The 17,933-nt window shown below is 35.4% G+C and overlaps 1 protein-coding gene across 15 annotated transcripts in view; it reads left to right on the top strand.

The window, feature by feature from the left end:
• ATP8A1 (ATPase phospholipid transporting 8A1) overlaps nt 1–17,933 on the top strand; it is a 241,088-nt gene that overhangs the window by 67,723 nt on the left and 155,432 nt on the right. For 9 of the 15 annotated variants that reach the window (XR_016393271.1, XM_089911849.1, XM_089911844.1 and 6 more), the window contains exons 7-13: nt 3,491–3,564; nt 6,147–6,216; nt 8,139–8,266; nt 12,108–12,219; nt 13,567–13,732; nt 15,217–15,344; nt 17,553–17,630. Coding sequence is in view for 14 of the 15 variants with exons in the window: in XM_089911849.1 (XP_089767975.1) it covers nt 3,491–3,564; nt 6,147–6,216; nt 8,139–8,266; nt 12,108–12,219; nt 13,567–13,732; nt 15,217–15,344; nt 17,553–17,630 (756 nt within the window). In the remaining variant the exon portion in view is untranslated. Of the gene's footprint in view, nt 1–513; nt 588–3,490; nt 3,565–3,694; nt 5,109–6,146; nt 6,217–8,138; nt 8,267–12,107; nt 12,220–13,566; nt 13,733–15,216; nt 15,345–17,552; nt 17,631–17,933 lie in introns of those variants that run through there. The other 6 variants (XM_022565114.3, XM_089911845.1, XM_022565132.2 and 3 more) reach the window with 3 other exon arrangements.

The raw sequence follows: 17,933 nt of genomic DNA, 5'->3' as shown, positions 1-17,933 counted from the left end.
CAGATGTGGGTTTGAGTCTAAGCTCTTCCTCTGTGATCTTGGGAAATAACTTAGAATCGAAGACTCATTTTCTTCCTCTCTAAATTATGAATTATAACTAAGGTCATCTGAGGAGTAGTATCATGTATATACATATGATAGTCTTTCCAGTAGTTTTGAGATTTCCTTAAACAGAGTGAAGATTTCATTTGGTAAATTCCTCCTTTTTATTTTTATGTCATAGGGAGAGAATAATGAGAAGATGAGATGCCAATTAAGTGGACAGAATGGATAAAATTTCTTTTTATTAAGCTAGGTTATATAGCCGGTACAATAAAGATACAATGTTTGTTTTTTAAAGGATTGCCCCATCCTTGGCCTCACTCCTAAATAATTTTATGCCATTTTGTGAAGATAAGTGGTTCTTGTTTACCAATAACCATTTTTACTGTATTCTATGCTTAAATACAATGGGTTGTATATTTGTAACTATTTTCAATGCAGATAATTAACCGATTCCCAGTTTTCTTTCAGGTAAATGTTGGAGATATAGTTATAATAAAAGGCAAAGAGTATATACCTGCTGACACTGTACTTCTCTCATCAAGGTAGAGATACCTACTGATGCTCAAACAGTGTAGAGGATGGTTTCTCTACCCTGCATTGACCTTGTGATTTATCCAAGGAAATAAGGAATAAACGAAGAATTTTAAACCTCTCTAATGATTTTGAATTAAATGTTAAAAATTGATTGGATTTAAAGGACTCTTTCATGTTTGCCATATAGAATAAGTGATAGGTACTATACTTTATAATTCAGAAATTATAATTACAGTTAAGAGTCTACTCTCCCTATGGATGTGTCCATATCTGTTTGTGTAGACTACTAACTCTTGTAAGATTTCCTATCATTTATTTTATATAATACATGGATTGGGTTCTGTTGATTTTATCTTGTAATCCTTGTTCATGATAAATTCCTTTATGATGCATTCGTGTATCCCTCCACATTTCTCAATCTTTATGGTGCATTGGTACAAGAAAATGGATAAATGATTTCTTTTTTATCATCATATCTTTTGAAATATTATACTCTTCCAACCAAAACATTAAAGCACTTTGCTCTTTCTTTTAAGTCCTTTCCATTACTGAATTTAGATAATTTTTGTTTTGCTGATATTTAAGACAGTCGTGAATTAGTATTCAGAACATATGACACTGTTACACTTTAAAGAATGTGACTTTCAAATGGTTTTAGGTTTAAAAACTGTAAAACTCGTCCTAATATAAATTAAGAAAAATGTTTTTACTATTTTAGAGGTTGTTTATCACCATTTCCTTGGACAGTTTTATTTGTAAAATCCACATATAAATATGAACGTGTCCTTTTTTCAAAATCTGTTTAATCAGGTCATTATTTAAACTGATTGAATTTATGACAAGTTAGTGAAACTTAATTGAGCAAGTAAGAGTTCGCCAGATGTTTATAGAAGTAAGTCTACAGGTAGTTGAAGTAACTCCCTGATTCTCCTTTCTGTTTAAATTGATAATCTTTCATTTAAGTTTTAAGAATGGCTAGCCAACAGAACGATGTACACTTGGTGATACTAAGTAAAAGTTTGATAAATTTAATGGATGATGGACCATCTGAATGTCATATAACAAAGTTCAAAAGGATAGTAAAGCATTCCAGCAATTTCAGAAACTATTGATATTTTTCTGATTAAACTTTTCATAGAGACATAACTTACCATAAAGACCATCATATGCTGAAACATTAATTATAATTTTCATTTTTTATGCTCAAAAATATGAAGATAATTGACTATACTGCCTTGACTTGATATTTAATTCTAAGTTGAAAGTTTTCAAAATATTTTTTATCTGCCTCTATCCAATCCAGACTCCCAATAAGCTCTGTGCTTGTATTTCTTAAACTCTAAAACATTTTTACAGGATTTATTTTCTCAGCATTAAAAACATTTACTGGTGACTATCAATAATGGTAGATGAGAATAGTTTCTGTATCTTAATATAGCATCCACCGTGATTAACTTCTACGAAGATGATTCAAATAATCATTTAAAAATTAAAAATATTATCTGATTCATTGTTTTTTGTTATAATAGAATCAAAGTAAAGTATGAAGCTTGTGCTGTTAAATATTTCTATCCAAGTGGCAAAAATACCACCTTTCAGGGGTTCTTTTGTTGGTTTTTAAAAATTTTTTTTTTCTCAAAAGGCTTTTGCATTACTTGGCTCTTTTGAACTTACATTAGCCTTCAGAAGTAGGTAGAAGCTTTTGCCATCATTTAACAGAAAGAGGAATTTTGACTTTTAAGTCTTATTTTCAGTCATTTCACTTTAGCCAGTGACTAGGTCAGGGTTGGAATACCTAACTTCCAACTAATTGGAATTCCAACTAGATACTAATTCCAACTAGATACTAATCTAGTATCTTCAATATACTACACTGTCCACTATCAAAATAAGGACATGGTGATTTTCACCAGCAAGTGAGCACCATGCTAAATGCAAAAAGCATAAACAACAGTTTATGATATTTTAATTTCTGATTTTTAAAAAATTATTAATTGCTAATATTGCATGTTCTTTGAAGTAGTTTGAAATTAAAGCATGAACATGGTTGAAAGTTACTGTGGTTCATTGATTTTCATTTTGAAATGAAGAAACTGAAATTTTACCATATAACAAAAAATACATATATGGGTTTAGAAAGTATAAAATATAGTAAAATAACTCAAGCTACTAATTCAATTCCAAACAGGTTCCTGGCATGTCTGTTTCATACCTTCTCTGAAAATTTTCTACTGGATTCAAAGGCTTACCCTCCCAAGACAATTCATTGCCAAGGCTTTATTTATTATTAACTAATTCAAAAGGCTGCAGTTATGACTTCTAACTTCCCAAGATCCATGCCTTTGCAGCTTTACATTAAATTTATTAAGATACTTATGCAGTTAGCTTTGAAAATGTTTTGGAATCAGGAAACTTTAACAAAGTTTTTTTTTAGAGTGGGTGTAGGGGGAGAAATAATATAGTATACTTTGTTTCTCAAAAGCCTAAGAATAGTTCCCACCATTATTTCTTTTCTTCTTGGGTAGGAGTGGACACGTAAGAGATGGCAAGAGAGTGAGGAATTGGAGAAAGGAAAATCTATAAGATAAAGTAGCTCTCTGTAGAAAAATATGTTTTTATTTAATTTGCTAAGATATGCTTGTGAGTAAAATTTTAGAACTCAAAAGCTTCTGCATTAAAAATTGAAAATTGGGCTTAAAAGCAAATAAATGATCCTTAAATATTCTGTTTTCTTGTGCCTTTAGACCTGATCAAAATGAGTTTTGAAAAAATTGGCATTAGACGTTGTTATTAACATGTATTATTTTCTATAATAATTTCAAACCTTCTGTCTCTTTTGTCCATTTGTTTGTCTGTTTTTCTCTGTTATTCATTTTTTTCCGTTTTAATTATTTTGAACTGGGACCTGTAGGTGGCAGTAGGGGAAATAGTGAAAGTGACCAATGGGGAACATCTCCCAGCAGATCTCATCAGCTTGTCCTCAAGGTTAGAACCACTGAGTTGTACAGGATGTGTGTATGTGGATCCTCACCCTACACCAGAAAACAGTTTGCACCCAGAGGTGGTTGAGCTCTGTATCTCTTCCGTTAAAACACAAACATTTTATACTTCTTGGTGATGGATGTTTCACAGGTGTTTCAAAGGCCTTTTTTGAATACATTGTTGATTGACGTTCTTCCCTCAAGTGGGCAAATTCAGCTCCTGTTGTTATCAATAGGAGTCAGAGTCCTTGAGGCATGCCAGTAAAGGTAGATTGTAATTGCCTATGCATCATTACGATATATTCATATTTAACAAGTTGGCTAAATGCCAAGGCCTAATTTATTACCTCTCCAGGATATTGTTTTGACAATGTTAAGATTTACATGAAAGACAGTTATCGAGAAATTTTTACAATTTTAAACATGTCTTAAATTTAAAATTTTCTATAAGTTCAATAGAATCCCTTCAGCAGTTATGCTATAATTTGGGCTTGTATAGGGTTTACAGAGGACCCCCTGCACAAAGCTGGATGTTGTACATTTGGTACCGCATGCTTTGGGATCAGTTTTTATCCCACTTGTAACTAGTGACAAAATGCACGTTACTCTGATATATTTCAGCTGTCTACTAGTGTCTGTATTGTGATATGCATCTTGTTTCGTTTTTCCACTTACTAATCAAAAAGCCTGCTTTGCCCTTCTCTAGTTTGTGTTTTGAATGTTATCATAATTTGCTGAAATAATTATTATCTAGCATGATTCCTCGTCTGAGACTTCTTGCTGCCTTTTCACAGTATTGTCAAGAACTTATTCAGTAACAGTTGTCTTAAGAGATTAAGAAAGTTCTGAATTTGGATGTATATTTTATTTGCACCACTTCAAATAGAAGCCAGCTATTTAACTTTCTAACTTCCTAGCCATTTAAGGTCCTAGAAAAGGACCTTATTTTGTGGGGGAAAAAAAGATAGAATTAGAACATTAGTCTTATTTTGATATGAGAATGGCCTTGGTTATATTGAGCAGTAGAAATTTAATGCATTTCACTGTCAAAATATGGAATTGGCATTGTTCATTTAACATTTGTTTGTCATCATGCTTCTGTATTATCAGATGTGTTTTATAATGGTTTTATAAACCATTTTTATTTCAAATGTATATGTAAGTAAATTACTAATTGGGAGCAATTGCCAAAGCCAAATTACTATCATGACAATAATAAAAAATTAAACCTTATTTAATTGATAGAGTGAAGATATAAATATTGAAAAACTTGTTTTCCCAAAACTTGGTTGGGAAAAAGTATCAGCCTTTATAGAAGAAAAAAAAAAGCCCATAGAAAAAAATTAAAGAACTTGCAAAGTTACTTTAAAATGAATCTGTAAAATATTTGATTAATGACCATGTGTTTCAGTACTTTTCACAAGTCTTCAAGCCATAAAACTAAGCTGTGTGCTCATTTCTGAAACTCAGAATCGTCTGCTTTACACATGTACAAATTGGAAGTTGATTAGAAAATTCCAGGTGTTAGTGACTTAGAAATCTCTAACTGTGAGTACCCATGCTTATCAGAAATTACATTCATAATTACTTATAGGATGTTAATTAATTGGACTTTTTATATAAGCAAGTGCTAATAAGGTTAATTTAACTTCAAAATGCTTTTCCTTATAGCTGAGGATCAGTTATACAGTTGGGCTGCAAACTCACCTTTCTGTAATTGCTGAGCAAGCAAAGTCAGCACGTGAAGGGTCAGGTTATATGACAGTCACGGGTGTGTACCTGTGATAAAACTGGAGAGCATGGGCCCCTTATACCAGTCATTGTATACCAAACTTGACTAAAACACTCTGGTGGGGACCCATAGAATGTATCTCCTAGTTTCAGGTCAAGGAGCAACATAGCCAAGTTGGCTAATTTTAGTTTTAGCTTTTGCTGCCATGCAAATCTCTGAAGCAACTTTAAGAAATAAAACAGAAAAAATAGGGGGAAGAAAGTGTATATCCACTTTCATTGTAAAATCTGTTCATACAGTTTTTTTAAAGTAGCCTTGAAATGTAAATATTATGGTTCATATGATCCTATTCATCTTTTCTAAAGATGTAGTACAATACAATCTGAACATGTAAATGCAAGTTTATAGAAGCAATAATCTGGAATTTTCTAATCCACTGCTTAATCAATTTACATGTGGGCTATGAGCATGAAATCTCACTTGATATTTTTGAGCTAAAGATACATATGGACACAAAACTGCTTTACATTTCAGATACAGTCTGTGTTGTGTCTATATGATGAACAATTTAAGTAAAATGTGACAAATCTAATTATTTACATTATCTTAAAGATCAGTACTAACTGTCAGGAAGTTGCTTTGGGGTCCTGCTGGCTGCACATCTGATCCATGAGTTTTCATGCATGGGGTCTGCCTCACAGCATTTTGTGGTTAGAATGAAAGACATCAAGAAACTAGGCGACTAAACCTTTGTTTAGAACGAAAGGCTTCAGTGAGTCTGAGCATTTAAATAAGTTATTAGTATGCTTTCTTTCCCCCACTAAATGTTTGTGCTTTTCAATTTTAAAAAACAGTGAGCCGCAGGCCATGTGCTACATTGAAACATCCAACTTAGATGGTGAAACAAACTTGAAAATTAGACAGGTAAGATCTAATATAGGTTTATATAATTATTGCTGTTCTCTTACATGGAATTGGGAGCTTTGCTGGGGAGGAAGAAAACTTCACTCTACCCTTCTACATTCTTCTGGCTGGTCTAAGAATTAAATTGACATGAGACATATTAACAGGAGAAAATCAAATTTAATTTCATACGTATAGGAACCCCACATGCATGAGAGGCTCAGAAACAGAAAGGTAGAATGAGGTATACATGCCATTCTGAGGTAAGGAATGGGATAAGGGTCCTGGGGCTTCCAAGGACAGGAGGGTCATTCATAGGATGATAAGAAGAGCAGATGTTTGGTAATTAGGTGTTTGCCCTGCCAGATGGATGGGTCCACTTAAATAAAATTTATCTCTGGTAATAACTTTTCTCTGGGAAAAATCCCCAATTTAAATTCTTCTAGGTAGTTAAGGGAAGGACAGTAGTCTCTCTTGAACCCTCAGGATCTCCATTGCCTGTAGCTCAAAATAATCCTCATGCAAAAGTGACACTTTTTTTTTTTTTTAAGATGTTGGGGGTAGGAGTTTATTAATGTATTAATTTATTTTTGGCTGTGTTGGGTCTTCGTTTCTGTGTGAGGCCTTTCTCCAGTTGTGGCAAGCGGGGGCCACTCTTCATCGTGGTGTGCGGGCCTCTCACTGTCGCGGCCTCTCTTGTTGCGGAGCACAGGCTCCAGGCGCGCAGGCTCAGTAGTTGTGGCTCACGGGCCTAGTTGCTCTGCAGCATGTGGGATCCTCCCAGACCAGGGCTCGAACCCGTGTCCCCTGCATTAGCAGGCAGATTCTCAACCACTGCGCCAGCAGGGAAGCTCCAAAAGTGACACATTTTGAGGAGGCTCCTTCTGAACCCCTATAGCTTTATTTCTTAGTATTATTGTCTTGAGTTGAGGCAGTTCTGTCTACTTGCAAATATTTCCTCATTGAGCCGCAATGAAGTGGCTTTATAAACTGAAATAGTTAAATATTATGGAAAATTCAGTTTTACTTGCCTAATTAAATGTGGTCCATCATATAGATACTATTCTGTAATATTTTTAACATTTTCTGTTATAGCCAACACACTGATGATAGCATTAGTAGCTCTAAGTGCTTTCATGTGTGTTAGCTTATTTATTTTTCTGTTCTCCTGGCCCATATTATTTGGCTTTGCCATATGGAAAAGACACAGTTTCCATTGCTGTTCTAAAATTCTCACTAATCTCAGGGAATCGGTTAGATTTCTCTATTTATTTCTCATACCACTCCTAATAGAAAGTCACTGTAAGGTTTTTAAAGCTTTAAAAGGGACACTAAAAAAATGTATTCTCTTGGGTTCTAGACAAATAGTGAAAATGACACGTGGGAAGGTTGGGTTGTGGTAGAAGCAGGTCGTCCTCATAGCACCTGAACTCAACCTGCCACAGGAAGTGAGGGCTGCTCAGTTCCAGCCAGTTGTAGGTGGCCAGAGGGAGGAACTGTTTTGGAGTTTTCCTTCTCAGTGAACTAAAAGAACAAAAACATAACTACTGTCTTTGGGTATAGATTCTAGTTATTTTGCATTCCCTTTTTGAGATTCAGCAGACAGATTTAGACTGTATAATGCTAAATATTAGTTTTATTTTTGGAAGCAAACAGTTCTTTGAGGACTTATTTCAAAATATCTTTGGAGGCTAGCTAGTTAATCTCTTTAAGGTATTTTAGAGTTTTCACAAAAGCTGCCCTGTTCTGCTAAAAACATATATGTTCAAGTAGAGAGGAAGGTATCCCCTAATTTTGATTTGACAAAGGTGGGGGGGGATAACTGCTTATAAAACCGTGGGATCTCTTAGATCTTAAGGTGTGGATGAATTCAGAATTCCCTGCTCCCTCCCACATACAACTTATTTAATATTTTCTTTGCTTATTTAAAAATTTCTAAACAGGGCTTACCAGCAACATCAGATATAAAAGACATTGACAGTTTGATGAGAATTTCTGGCAGAATTGAGTGTGAAAGTCCAAACAGACATCTCTACGATTTTGTTGGAAACATAAGGCTTGATGGACACAGGTATGTAAAATCGGTTTTCATAAAAACACAGAAGTCACTGTGTTACAGGGTATTGACCTAGGTACACATTTTCTTGTACTCTAAGTTTGATAACCCAAACCCTTTTTCTTAAGCATTTCTGTATTCTACCCAGAGTTCTTTTGTGAAAATGCTCTTAACCCTGTACACATGGTATAGCTGAAGACTTCCCCAGGGTTCCTGCCAGCCTAGGAGTTGGATATTTTCACGGATATGCCAAGCTTCTGGCGCGTTGTTTAGTGGTTTCTTCTTTGGCCAGAATACTTACCTTATAGGCTTAACTGTCGGTCTCCATGGCCCAGGTGCTTTCTTGTAATCTCTAGATGCCTCAAGGAGTTCAGACTCTACCCACAGGGGTTAATTTGCTGGATAATTTCTTGTCTTCTCTGTGTAATTGCATATGCTCTTTTCTAGGCCATGTTATCTGTAGTCATCTTTTATACCTGCTTCCTACCCCTCTCCCTTCCCTCCCCTCCCCTCCCCTCCCCTCCTGTTTCCTGCCTCTTCCGTCATCCATTCAACCTGTACCCAGCAGGCCAGGCCAGTTGCAGACGTTAAGGAGACAGCAATGGCCAAAGCAGACAAATTTGCCTGACCTTGAGAGCTAACTTTCTTGCAGTAAGGGAAGGGCAAACAGACAGACAATAAAATGACAAATAAAAAATTTTATACCATGTTAGAAAGTGATTAAATGCTTTGGAAAAAATGGCCCAGGATAAAAGAGATTGGGAATTCTTGGGAGGGAGTCACTTTTAGTTAGTGAGGTTGCAGAAGGTAAATGTTGCTTCATTGAGAAGGTAATATTTGAGCAAAGGTGAGTAGGAGATGAGGAAGTCAGCCATTTGAATATCTGGAGGGAGAAGATTCTAGACAGAAGGAATAGACAGTGCAAATTATTAGCTGTATGGTTACATCATCTGAAAGTGGGAAAGTGCCTGGAGCATTTATGGAACAGCAGAGATGCCAGTGTGTGTGGAGTGGAATGACCAAGGAATAGGGTAGTAGAAGAAGGGCTAAGAGAGAATAGTGGGCCAGACCATGCAAGGCTTTGTAGGCCATTGTAAGGGTGTTATTCTGAGTGAAATGGGGATCCACTGAAGTGTTTCAAGGGGCAATGTCAGCAGTTCAGTTTGGGACTTAATAAGTTGTGATGTCCAAACAGAGACGTCAGGAGGCAGTTAAACATATAAGCCTGGAATTTGTGATAGAGGTCCGGGTTCATGAGATAAATTTGGAAGTAGTTGGTATAGATATTTAAAGCCATCACCAAGGGTGAAAGGGTATAGTTAGAAAAGTGGAAAGGGCTGTCCTAAGACTCGCCAGCATTAAGGTTGGGAAAAGAGGAGTTACCAGCAAAACAGACTGAGATCAAGTTGGTAGCATGGAAACCGAGAGTGAAGAAACCGTACCAAGGCAGAGGGAGTGACTAAAGTGGGTCACATGTTGCTTATGGTCAAGTACCATGAAGTCAAATACAGTGAGTCTGAGAATTAACAGTTGGATCTAGCAAGTGGAGATCCTTGAACTCTATTAGGACAGGCAGAGCCTCATGAGAGTGGGTTTGAGATAACGGAAGAAGAGTTGAAAAATAGACAACTTTTTCAAGGAGTTCTGTTACAAAGGGGAGCAAAGAAATGGGGCAGAACTTGGCAGGAAGGGTGGGGTCTCCTCTGCTTCCCTTCTCCTTTCCTACTAGGCATTTGTAGTGGCCAACTAAATGCAGCTAAGCGCACTAGCTCACACCACCAGCTTGAGAGATTATCGGTGCTTTCAGTATTTTGTATTCCATTATTACAGTATTTGAATTCTAAAGGACACTTGAGTACCCTGAACTGTCATCCTCATTCAGATCCACCAAAAGTTTTCCTGTAATTTTTGAAGTAATTGTATATTGTTCTAAATTTTTCACAGCGTGATCTTTCCATGAACATAGACTAATGATAGATTTGGACATTTATACAAGTAATGTGTTTCTGTAGCCTGACGTTCCTAACTGGCCAGCTTCCATTTCTTATCAGTTCCCCAGCAAATCGATGCCAAGCAAATCCACACAGTGAAGGAGAAACTTTGTATGATGGTGCCAAGATTTGGGGTACAGATAGCATTTATATAATAGGCTTCAATTTACATGAAAGGTGGAAACAGATTTTCAGTATCTTTGTGCCTGTAGCACATTTGACTTCTACGGTGATTACCCAGCGCTCTTAGAGCCGCTTAGTTTAGAATTAATGTAGTCTGATGCCATTAAGGATGAGGGTCATTGTCTAATGCCAGAGACTTTGGAATTCCAGCTCTGATGAAAAACTAATAACTAATTCTTGTTGAGTCCTTGTAATTGAAAAGCATTTTTTTCTTTTGAAGAGTTTGTAGCTAATTCCGATCAATGCACACCACAAGTGCTGAGGTGCCAGTTGCCATGTTATACCCCATCGGATATGTGAGAAACAGTTGGCATATATGTGCCCCAGAGCATAATCCAGCAGCTTCCCAAGAACTTCTTGGAAACCTGCTTTAGGCCTGAGGACTCCCACCCCTGAAGTGCACCCCAGATCTTAAGATGGGTCTGAAAGGCATGTTGTTGTACATGAAGAATGAGAGGTATAGTTGCTGTGTTCTTTGACTAAATTGGAATACACTAAATCCTAAGAATTTACTTACTTAAGTAGAAGGCTTCAGGTGCTGTCATTACCCATCTATCTAGATTGATTTCATCTGAGCCAGTGACATTTGTGTAGTTCCTAAAAGAAGGTCCCAGGCCCAAGCTACTACTAGCCTTAGACACCTACTGGATTATAAAAATCCACCAGAAATGAAAGCTTCAGTCTCTATTTGTGTCCTCTGACAAATAAATTCTGTGTTTCTGGAGACTTTTCTTGGGGGAATTGCCTCTTCCTTTTTCTGGAATTTTTATTTTATGAATTTTTATTTATATTTGACTTTTTTTTTGCTTTTTTTAATCAGTAAAATGAAGCAGTAGTGATAGGAATCTTTGAGCCATTAAATTTTATGTAGTACGTTTCCATTAAGAGTCCCACTATATTTGCGATAGCTTGTAGCCTTCTGATAGCTCTATGAGAGGGTGTATCAACCCACAGCCTACCATAGTGGGTAGCCTTGCAAAAAACCCACAAAAGACCCCGCTTGACCCTTACTCATGAAAGATGTAGTTTAAATCATATGGAATGGAGAGCCTCAATTTGCTGTCATTTCAGAGGAGTGTTTAAAACTTTTAGATGTTTACGATTTTATTCACAGTTCTTGGAAGACTGATCTTCCAATACAATAAATGAATGTCCTAGAGATTTTAATACAGAGACTTAATCTCTGGAGGGCAGGGATGGCAGTACAAGTATATGATGAGATCTGTGTATTTATCTTACCTTGTGTATTTTTTTGAACCTTTATTGTGCACAAAGCTATTTTTAATTTAAAGGAAGGTGGAGGAGGGGGAACAGATCCCCTAATCTCACTACTTTCAAATATCTCAGAAACCTAAGTGGACTTGCTAAATCAGGAAAAGTCTTCAAGAGGTTTGAGAATGAGCCTCTGAATTCCATACTGTTGCCTACTGTCTTGGATAATGAAGTTGTAGGTAGTGGCTGCTTTGGTGGTAAGAAGAAGCAACTGAAATGCTTCCCTCCAGCTGTCCTTGTGTAAGAAGATTATTCTTATTGGTAGGAAAATTACTTCTTTTCTAGAAATAAAGTAAAATGTAAGAAGGGTTATTTTCATAACAGGACCTTTCTTGGAGCTATATAGTGGCTGTAGAATTCTTAAGCATTTTGGAAAATGTCGTTTCTAATGTCAACATAATCTGTCATAGCACTGTTCCCCTGGGAGCAGATCAGATTCTTCTTCGAGGCGCTCAACTGAGAAATACACAGTGGGTTCATGGAATAGTTGTCTACACTGGACATGACACCAAGCTGATGCAGGTGGGATTTTTATCTATGAAAACCTTTTGGAGCCAAGTCTTTTGAAAATATGCTATTTGTAGGTCTCGGTGCTGTAGTCCTAAACCTAGCAGATCATCTGTCATAGATACCTGAGCCCCACACTCTATATCCAGATCTCATTCTTCAGTGAGTGGGGCTGTGAAATGACTCACTCCATGCAGGAACACTAGAACGTTCCACCAGAGATCACCAAGGCATGAACACCCAATGATTTTGCATACCAGTCCATTGGCAGCATTTACTGACTTGCAATGATTGACAAAAGTTGTCTTTGTGACGATGAGTGCTCTGCATTATTTATCTTATAATTTTATTTTATTACAAGGATCGCATTCTAGAACTTATTTTTACTTTTTATAAAATTGAAAGAAAAATTTGTAACTGTTTGTTAATAGTAAACTATTATGTTGACTGTTTTTCACAGCATTTTTATGTTAAGCCATTTTTAATCAGCTTTAATCCTAGCACTTGTAACATTTACACATGCCTGTGGCTGCTCCTTCTCTACATTATAATATCATGAGTGTTCAGTGGTGAGGTAGGTGTGGAAAACTCAGTTTTAAGGTACTAAATGAAAATCTGCTTTGAGGGCTGATAACTTTGTACATTGTAAAGGCACAAAGGTGTTATCATCAGGCAAGCAGGACTGCTATTAATGATTCCACCCCTAACTATTCTATAAATTCTATAAATCATCATTTTATGTTGATTTTTGACATTTAAGTTTCTGTCACGTGGATGCCATGGTTAGCACAGATCATTTTTTATCATTAAATACAGCTCAGGAAACTTGCCTCTGTTATTCATGATAGCACTACTTAGATTGCTGCTGTGTTTAGTAAAACAATTACTAAATGCCACCAAAAAATCTGGAAACCAGAGATCCTTTAAATGTTGTCTTCATAGTCTGGAATTTCCAGGTCTCTGGCTATGGGTACATAGGTTACCTTCTCTGCCTCTCTTCAGGAGCTGAGATGCTATATGCCTTAGTCTACCCTGTTTGCTTAGGTAGTCAGGTAATGCATTGTTCATCTCACCTGCCACAATGCAAAAGCCATGTCTACAAAAGGAATGTTATTTCCTTCTTTCTTCCTGCTTTACATTGTAGAAAAAGGATTGGATAAAAAGGATACAGTGAAGGAAAAGAGGTGGTTAACCTTTGACAGCTTATTACATCTGATTGTTTTCCATATAATTCTCATGTGTTGAACCATGTGTAGATTTTGAATTGTGACTGACTCTATCATCCTCACCAAAATACTAGATACACATTACTAGATCATTTGTACACATTTCTTATTACTCATCTTTTGTTTCTTTTTACAGAATTCAACAAGTCCACCACTTAAACTCTCAAATGTAGAACGGATTACAAATGTACAAATTTTGATTTTATTTTGTATCTTGATTGCCATGTCTCTTGTCTGTTCTGTGGGCTCAGCCATTTGGAATCGAAGGCATTCTGGAAAGGACTGGTATCTCAATCTAAACTGTGAGCATTAAAGTACTTATTGTACTTATTTTTTCTTTCATTAAAACATGTATTTGTTTCACAACTGATCTTGGAATTTCCAATTTCTAAAAAGAAAACCTTGTTGCCAAGATAACTGGGCATTTAATCTTTATTTTTCAATGCAATTTCCAGTAAAAGTAAGTAAAATGTTACAATCTCTAAAATTTCAGAATCCTTAAAAATATAGTGAGTACTCTAAAATAGTATAAAATGTTATTTTATTAATGTTATTTTAATTTTATTAATTTATTCTTTTAAATATTTTAACACAAGTGGTTACATAGCTATCTGGTAAAGAAAGCAGATTGAGTATATTTAAAGCACCAAAAAATATTTTACATGTTTTTAAAGTGTTTAAATTGAATGTACTTTCATTTCAACTCATGATTGCAGTGAATTCTGTTTCAATAGTCATCTTTTCTGAGGGAAAGTACTATTAAGTAATTTCCTTTTTGGATCATTTATCTTTTTACTGAGTATTTCTGGGAAGTAAGTTTACATTTCCTTTTGATGAGCACTTAGCCAATAAATACTTAATTTCCAAGTGTGTGAAAACAAATTCTAGTAAAATTTTATATCACAACTGATTTTCTCAGTTGTTTCTTATTATATTGATTTAGCTTTGTAGCTATTCCAAGGTTCTTATTTTTTAACAGTTGTTGGTTTGCTATTTCAACATTAGAATTGTTAAGACTACCATCATTTTGTTTCTTCATATACTTTACAGATTATCTGGGATAACTGTTCTACTTACATTATTGAAGAGGAAGAATATAATTTACCTAGAGCTGAACTTACCTAGGGTTCAGCCCTACATTGTTTTAGCTACCTGGGTTGGTTTTGCTGCAGTTGTTTGTTTGCTTTTAAGACATCCTTCAAACTGGAAATGCCTTTTAAAAATTCACGTGAGGGCTTCCCTGGTGGCGCAGTGGTTGAGAGACCGCCTGCCGATGCAGGGGACATGGGTTCGTGCCCTGGTCCAGGAGGATCCCACATGCCGCGGAGCGCCTGGGCCCGTGAGCCATGGCCGCTGAGCCTGCGCGTCCGGAGCCTGTGCTCCGCAACGGGAGAGGCCACGGCAGTGAGAGGCCCGCGTACCGCAAAAAAAAAAAAAAAAAAAAAATTCATGTGAAAGTGATTCCACCTGGTTGAGATTCTACCTCAGTCCTATCCCTAATATCTCTAAACTTCATGTTTGGAATGGGTTTGAAATACGTGGTAGTATTTTCTCTTTTTAGTACCATTATGCAGTTCTTAAAAGGGTTCACAACATCTTGAACACAAGTAATGCCATTCTATCTTGAAGACTGTGTTTGAGAATAAGAACATGTTATCAGCACAGTGTTCCTCCCACACTTTTAGATATACTATATAATACAGAAAATTCTTGTTATGCTAAAATACTGGTTAATGCAAATAAAATATAAAACTGTAAATGACTTTTTTCCTATCTCCCCCAACAGATGGTGGTGCTAATAATTTTGGACTGAATTTCTTGACCTTCATCATCCTTTTCAATAATCTCATTCCTATCAGCTTGTTGGTTACATTAGAAGTGGTGAAATTTACCCAGGCATACTTCATAAATTGGGTAAATATGAATTATTATTGTTTTTTATTACATGAAACATACATTTTGTCCTTTTTCCTGATAGGGTCTTTTGCTCTTTCAGGAAAAAATCTTAATTATACCTTACTTTTTATTGACTACAAGACAACATTTCAAAATATTTTTGAGCCTAATATAATATAATAATAATAAATTCATTTGACATGTGAAAATCGTAACAAAGTCTTTCATCTCAGAATCACACAAGTTTACAGACCAGACATGCTGGGGAAAATAGGTCTGTAGTTGAGGAAACCTATTTTTTGGTTATATAGTGATCTTGGGGAAAACGAGAATCATAGGGTTTAGAGTTAAAATAATGGATTTTAGTTCTAATTCTATAATTTACTAGCTGTGTGAACTTTGCCAAGCCACTTGACTTTTTTGAGACTTATTTTCTTGGCCAATCACATGGGAATAAATAAAACATGCTTTACCTGCATCTCACAGTGGTTATATAGATCAAAGGACGCTTGCGACATAGCAAACAACTTCATAAACAGTTGAGCACTATAGAAATAATACCGTATTCGCTACTTGTAGCAACCAGGCTTTCTATCATGTTTTGTAAATCTTTGTAGTTTATTTTTCCACACTGTAAACAATTTCAACTGGGCTTGAATTTTTATTTTTAATTTTTATTCTCAATTTTTTTTAATCTTAGAAAAGTGTACTGGACATCTGTTTCCTAAATGTTTTGTTTATAAAATTTTACTCTTCTTCAATTAAATTTCAGTAATTTTTACCAAAGTTAAAAGTAATGAATTTATGTAAATTAAGTCTTTAAACCTAATCTGCCAGAAAGTTAATTTTCTCTTTTATTTTGATTTTTATATTAGCTTTTGATTTTTTAAAATCACTTGAAAGTCTTTCAATATGAACAATATTAGGGTTTTTAAAAATATGCTACTTTCGCAACTGTTCATTATCTTTCCATAGTAAGTGATCCACTTCAACCCTTAATCTCTAAATTCATTGCTGAAAGATCAGTATAATTTAGAAATCTGAAATGAGTTGCAGGCATAGCTAATTTCATGCAGGAGATTTGTTGCTTAAAATATGTTGTAATAAAATTTGTATAAGTACAATTAAAACTTATTGAAGGTTTTCCACTTACAGAAATAATAAGGTAGCTCATTATGAAAATCAAATAACTAGTCAATCACTTTATTTTTTATTTGGATTTTCAAAAGTAATATTTGCTTCAAATAATTATATAATTTTAGTATTGGATGAACCCAGCAGGCTTATGCTTTTCAACTGCCTTTCTAATATGCAGAGATTTTCCAACATTCCTGACAGGTCTTCCCTTACCAGGCAGTTTCTTCCTTGTGTGGAAATGAGATTAGTAACTGCCTTCCTTTTCTTCTAGTTCTTCCCAGTAGATCTTTTATGAACATGTCTAATCTTGTTTCCAAATGACAGCCTTGCAAAATACTTGAACTTGGCTATCATGCCTATTCTTCTGTCATCCCCACCCCCTGACTAAGTATCCTCCATCTCCTTCCATTCTTCATTTGACATGATTTCCAGCTTAATCCCTATTGCAGTTACTACTGTCTAAATATTGCCCATTTGTTTACTATCCCTCTTAAAACAAGGTACCTGTTCCAGAACCGATGTTGATCAGTATGAAATACAGATGTAGGAGAGATCAGATCGGGCCTTTTCATTTGACATGTGAAAATCAGTAAACCCTGCCTTGTCAATAAAATGTTCTTTACTTTCAAGTATATACAGTGTAAGAAAGTTGACCAAGAAGTACAAGATGGAATCCCTTAAGTAATTTTTCCAGGGATTTAAAGTCTAAATTATTTGAGCAATGTTTCTTTGCTGTTATTTTAGCTCACGTAAAGCATTGTGCCAGACACAGTAGGAAGCACTTCACATGCATTATCTTATTTAATCCTTATATTGTAGTAGGTCACATACCTAGGAAATGGTGGAATGATAGTAAACCAGGATTGCCTGATTCCAGAGACATGTTCTACCTATACCATATTGTTCTGCCCTTACTGTGAAATATGGTATTCTGTATTGAGTATTTTTTAGGAAATCAACTGAAATGGTTAGTGATGACAAGAGATGAGAGTGTTACATACATTGCTCACCAGTTAAATAAAATTGTACTAAATCTCTTATTATGAGTTGTATTCAAGGATTTCTTTCTTTCTTTTTTTTTTTTAAAAGGATCTTGACATGCACTATGAACCCACAGACACTGCTGCTATGGCTCGAACATCTAATCTGAATGAGGAACTTGGCCAGGTAAACTAAATTTCTTATTGATATGTTGAATTGGAAGTCAGATTTGGTGTAATTTCTGCCATATGCGGCAACTTCAGATGAATTGACAGCTCCCAATTTTCCATTTTTTGAATGATTGGCATAAATACATAGTTAGTACCTAACTTTCAATTTTCATTTTTAGTGAAAGAACATTATTTAATGCATATTCTGTTCTCAGGATAAGATATTACACAGAAAGATGTCCTTCAGTATATAATCTGATTAGTATGTAAAGTATTGAGTGCTTTTGAGTTATAAACTCCCAGTGTTAAGATTGTGTAT

The sequence above is a fragment of the Delphinapterus leucas genome, chromosome 5 (genome assembly GCF_059928025.1).
Source record: "Delphinapterus leucas isolate spDelLeu-1000000601 "Yukka" chromosome 5, BTC_Dleu_Yukka2, whole genome shotgun sequence".
NCBI classification, from domain to species: Eukaryota; Metazoa; Chordata; class Mammalia; order Artiodactyla; family Monodontidae; genus Delphinapterus; species Delphinapterus leucas.
The sequence above is the reverse complement of the archived record's forward strand: the minus strand, read 5'-3'. Positions and strand labels throughout refer to the sequence as shown.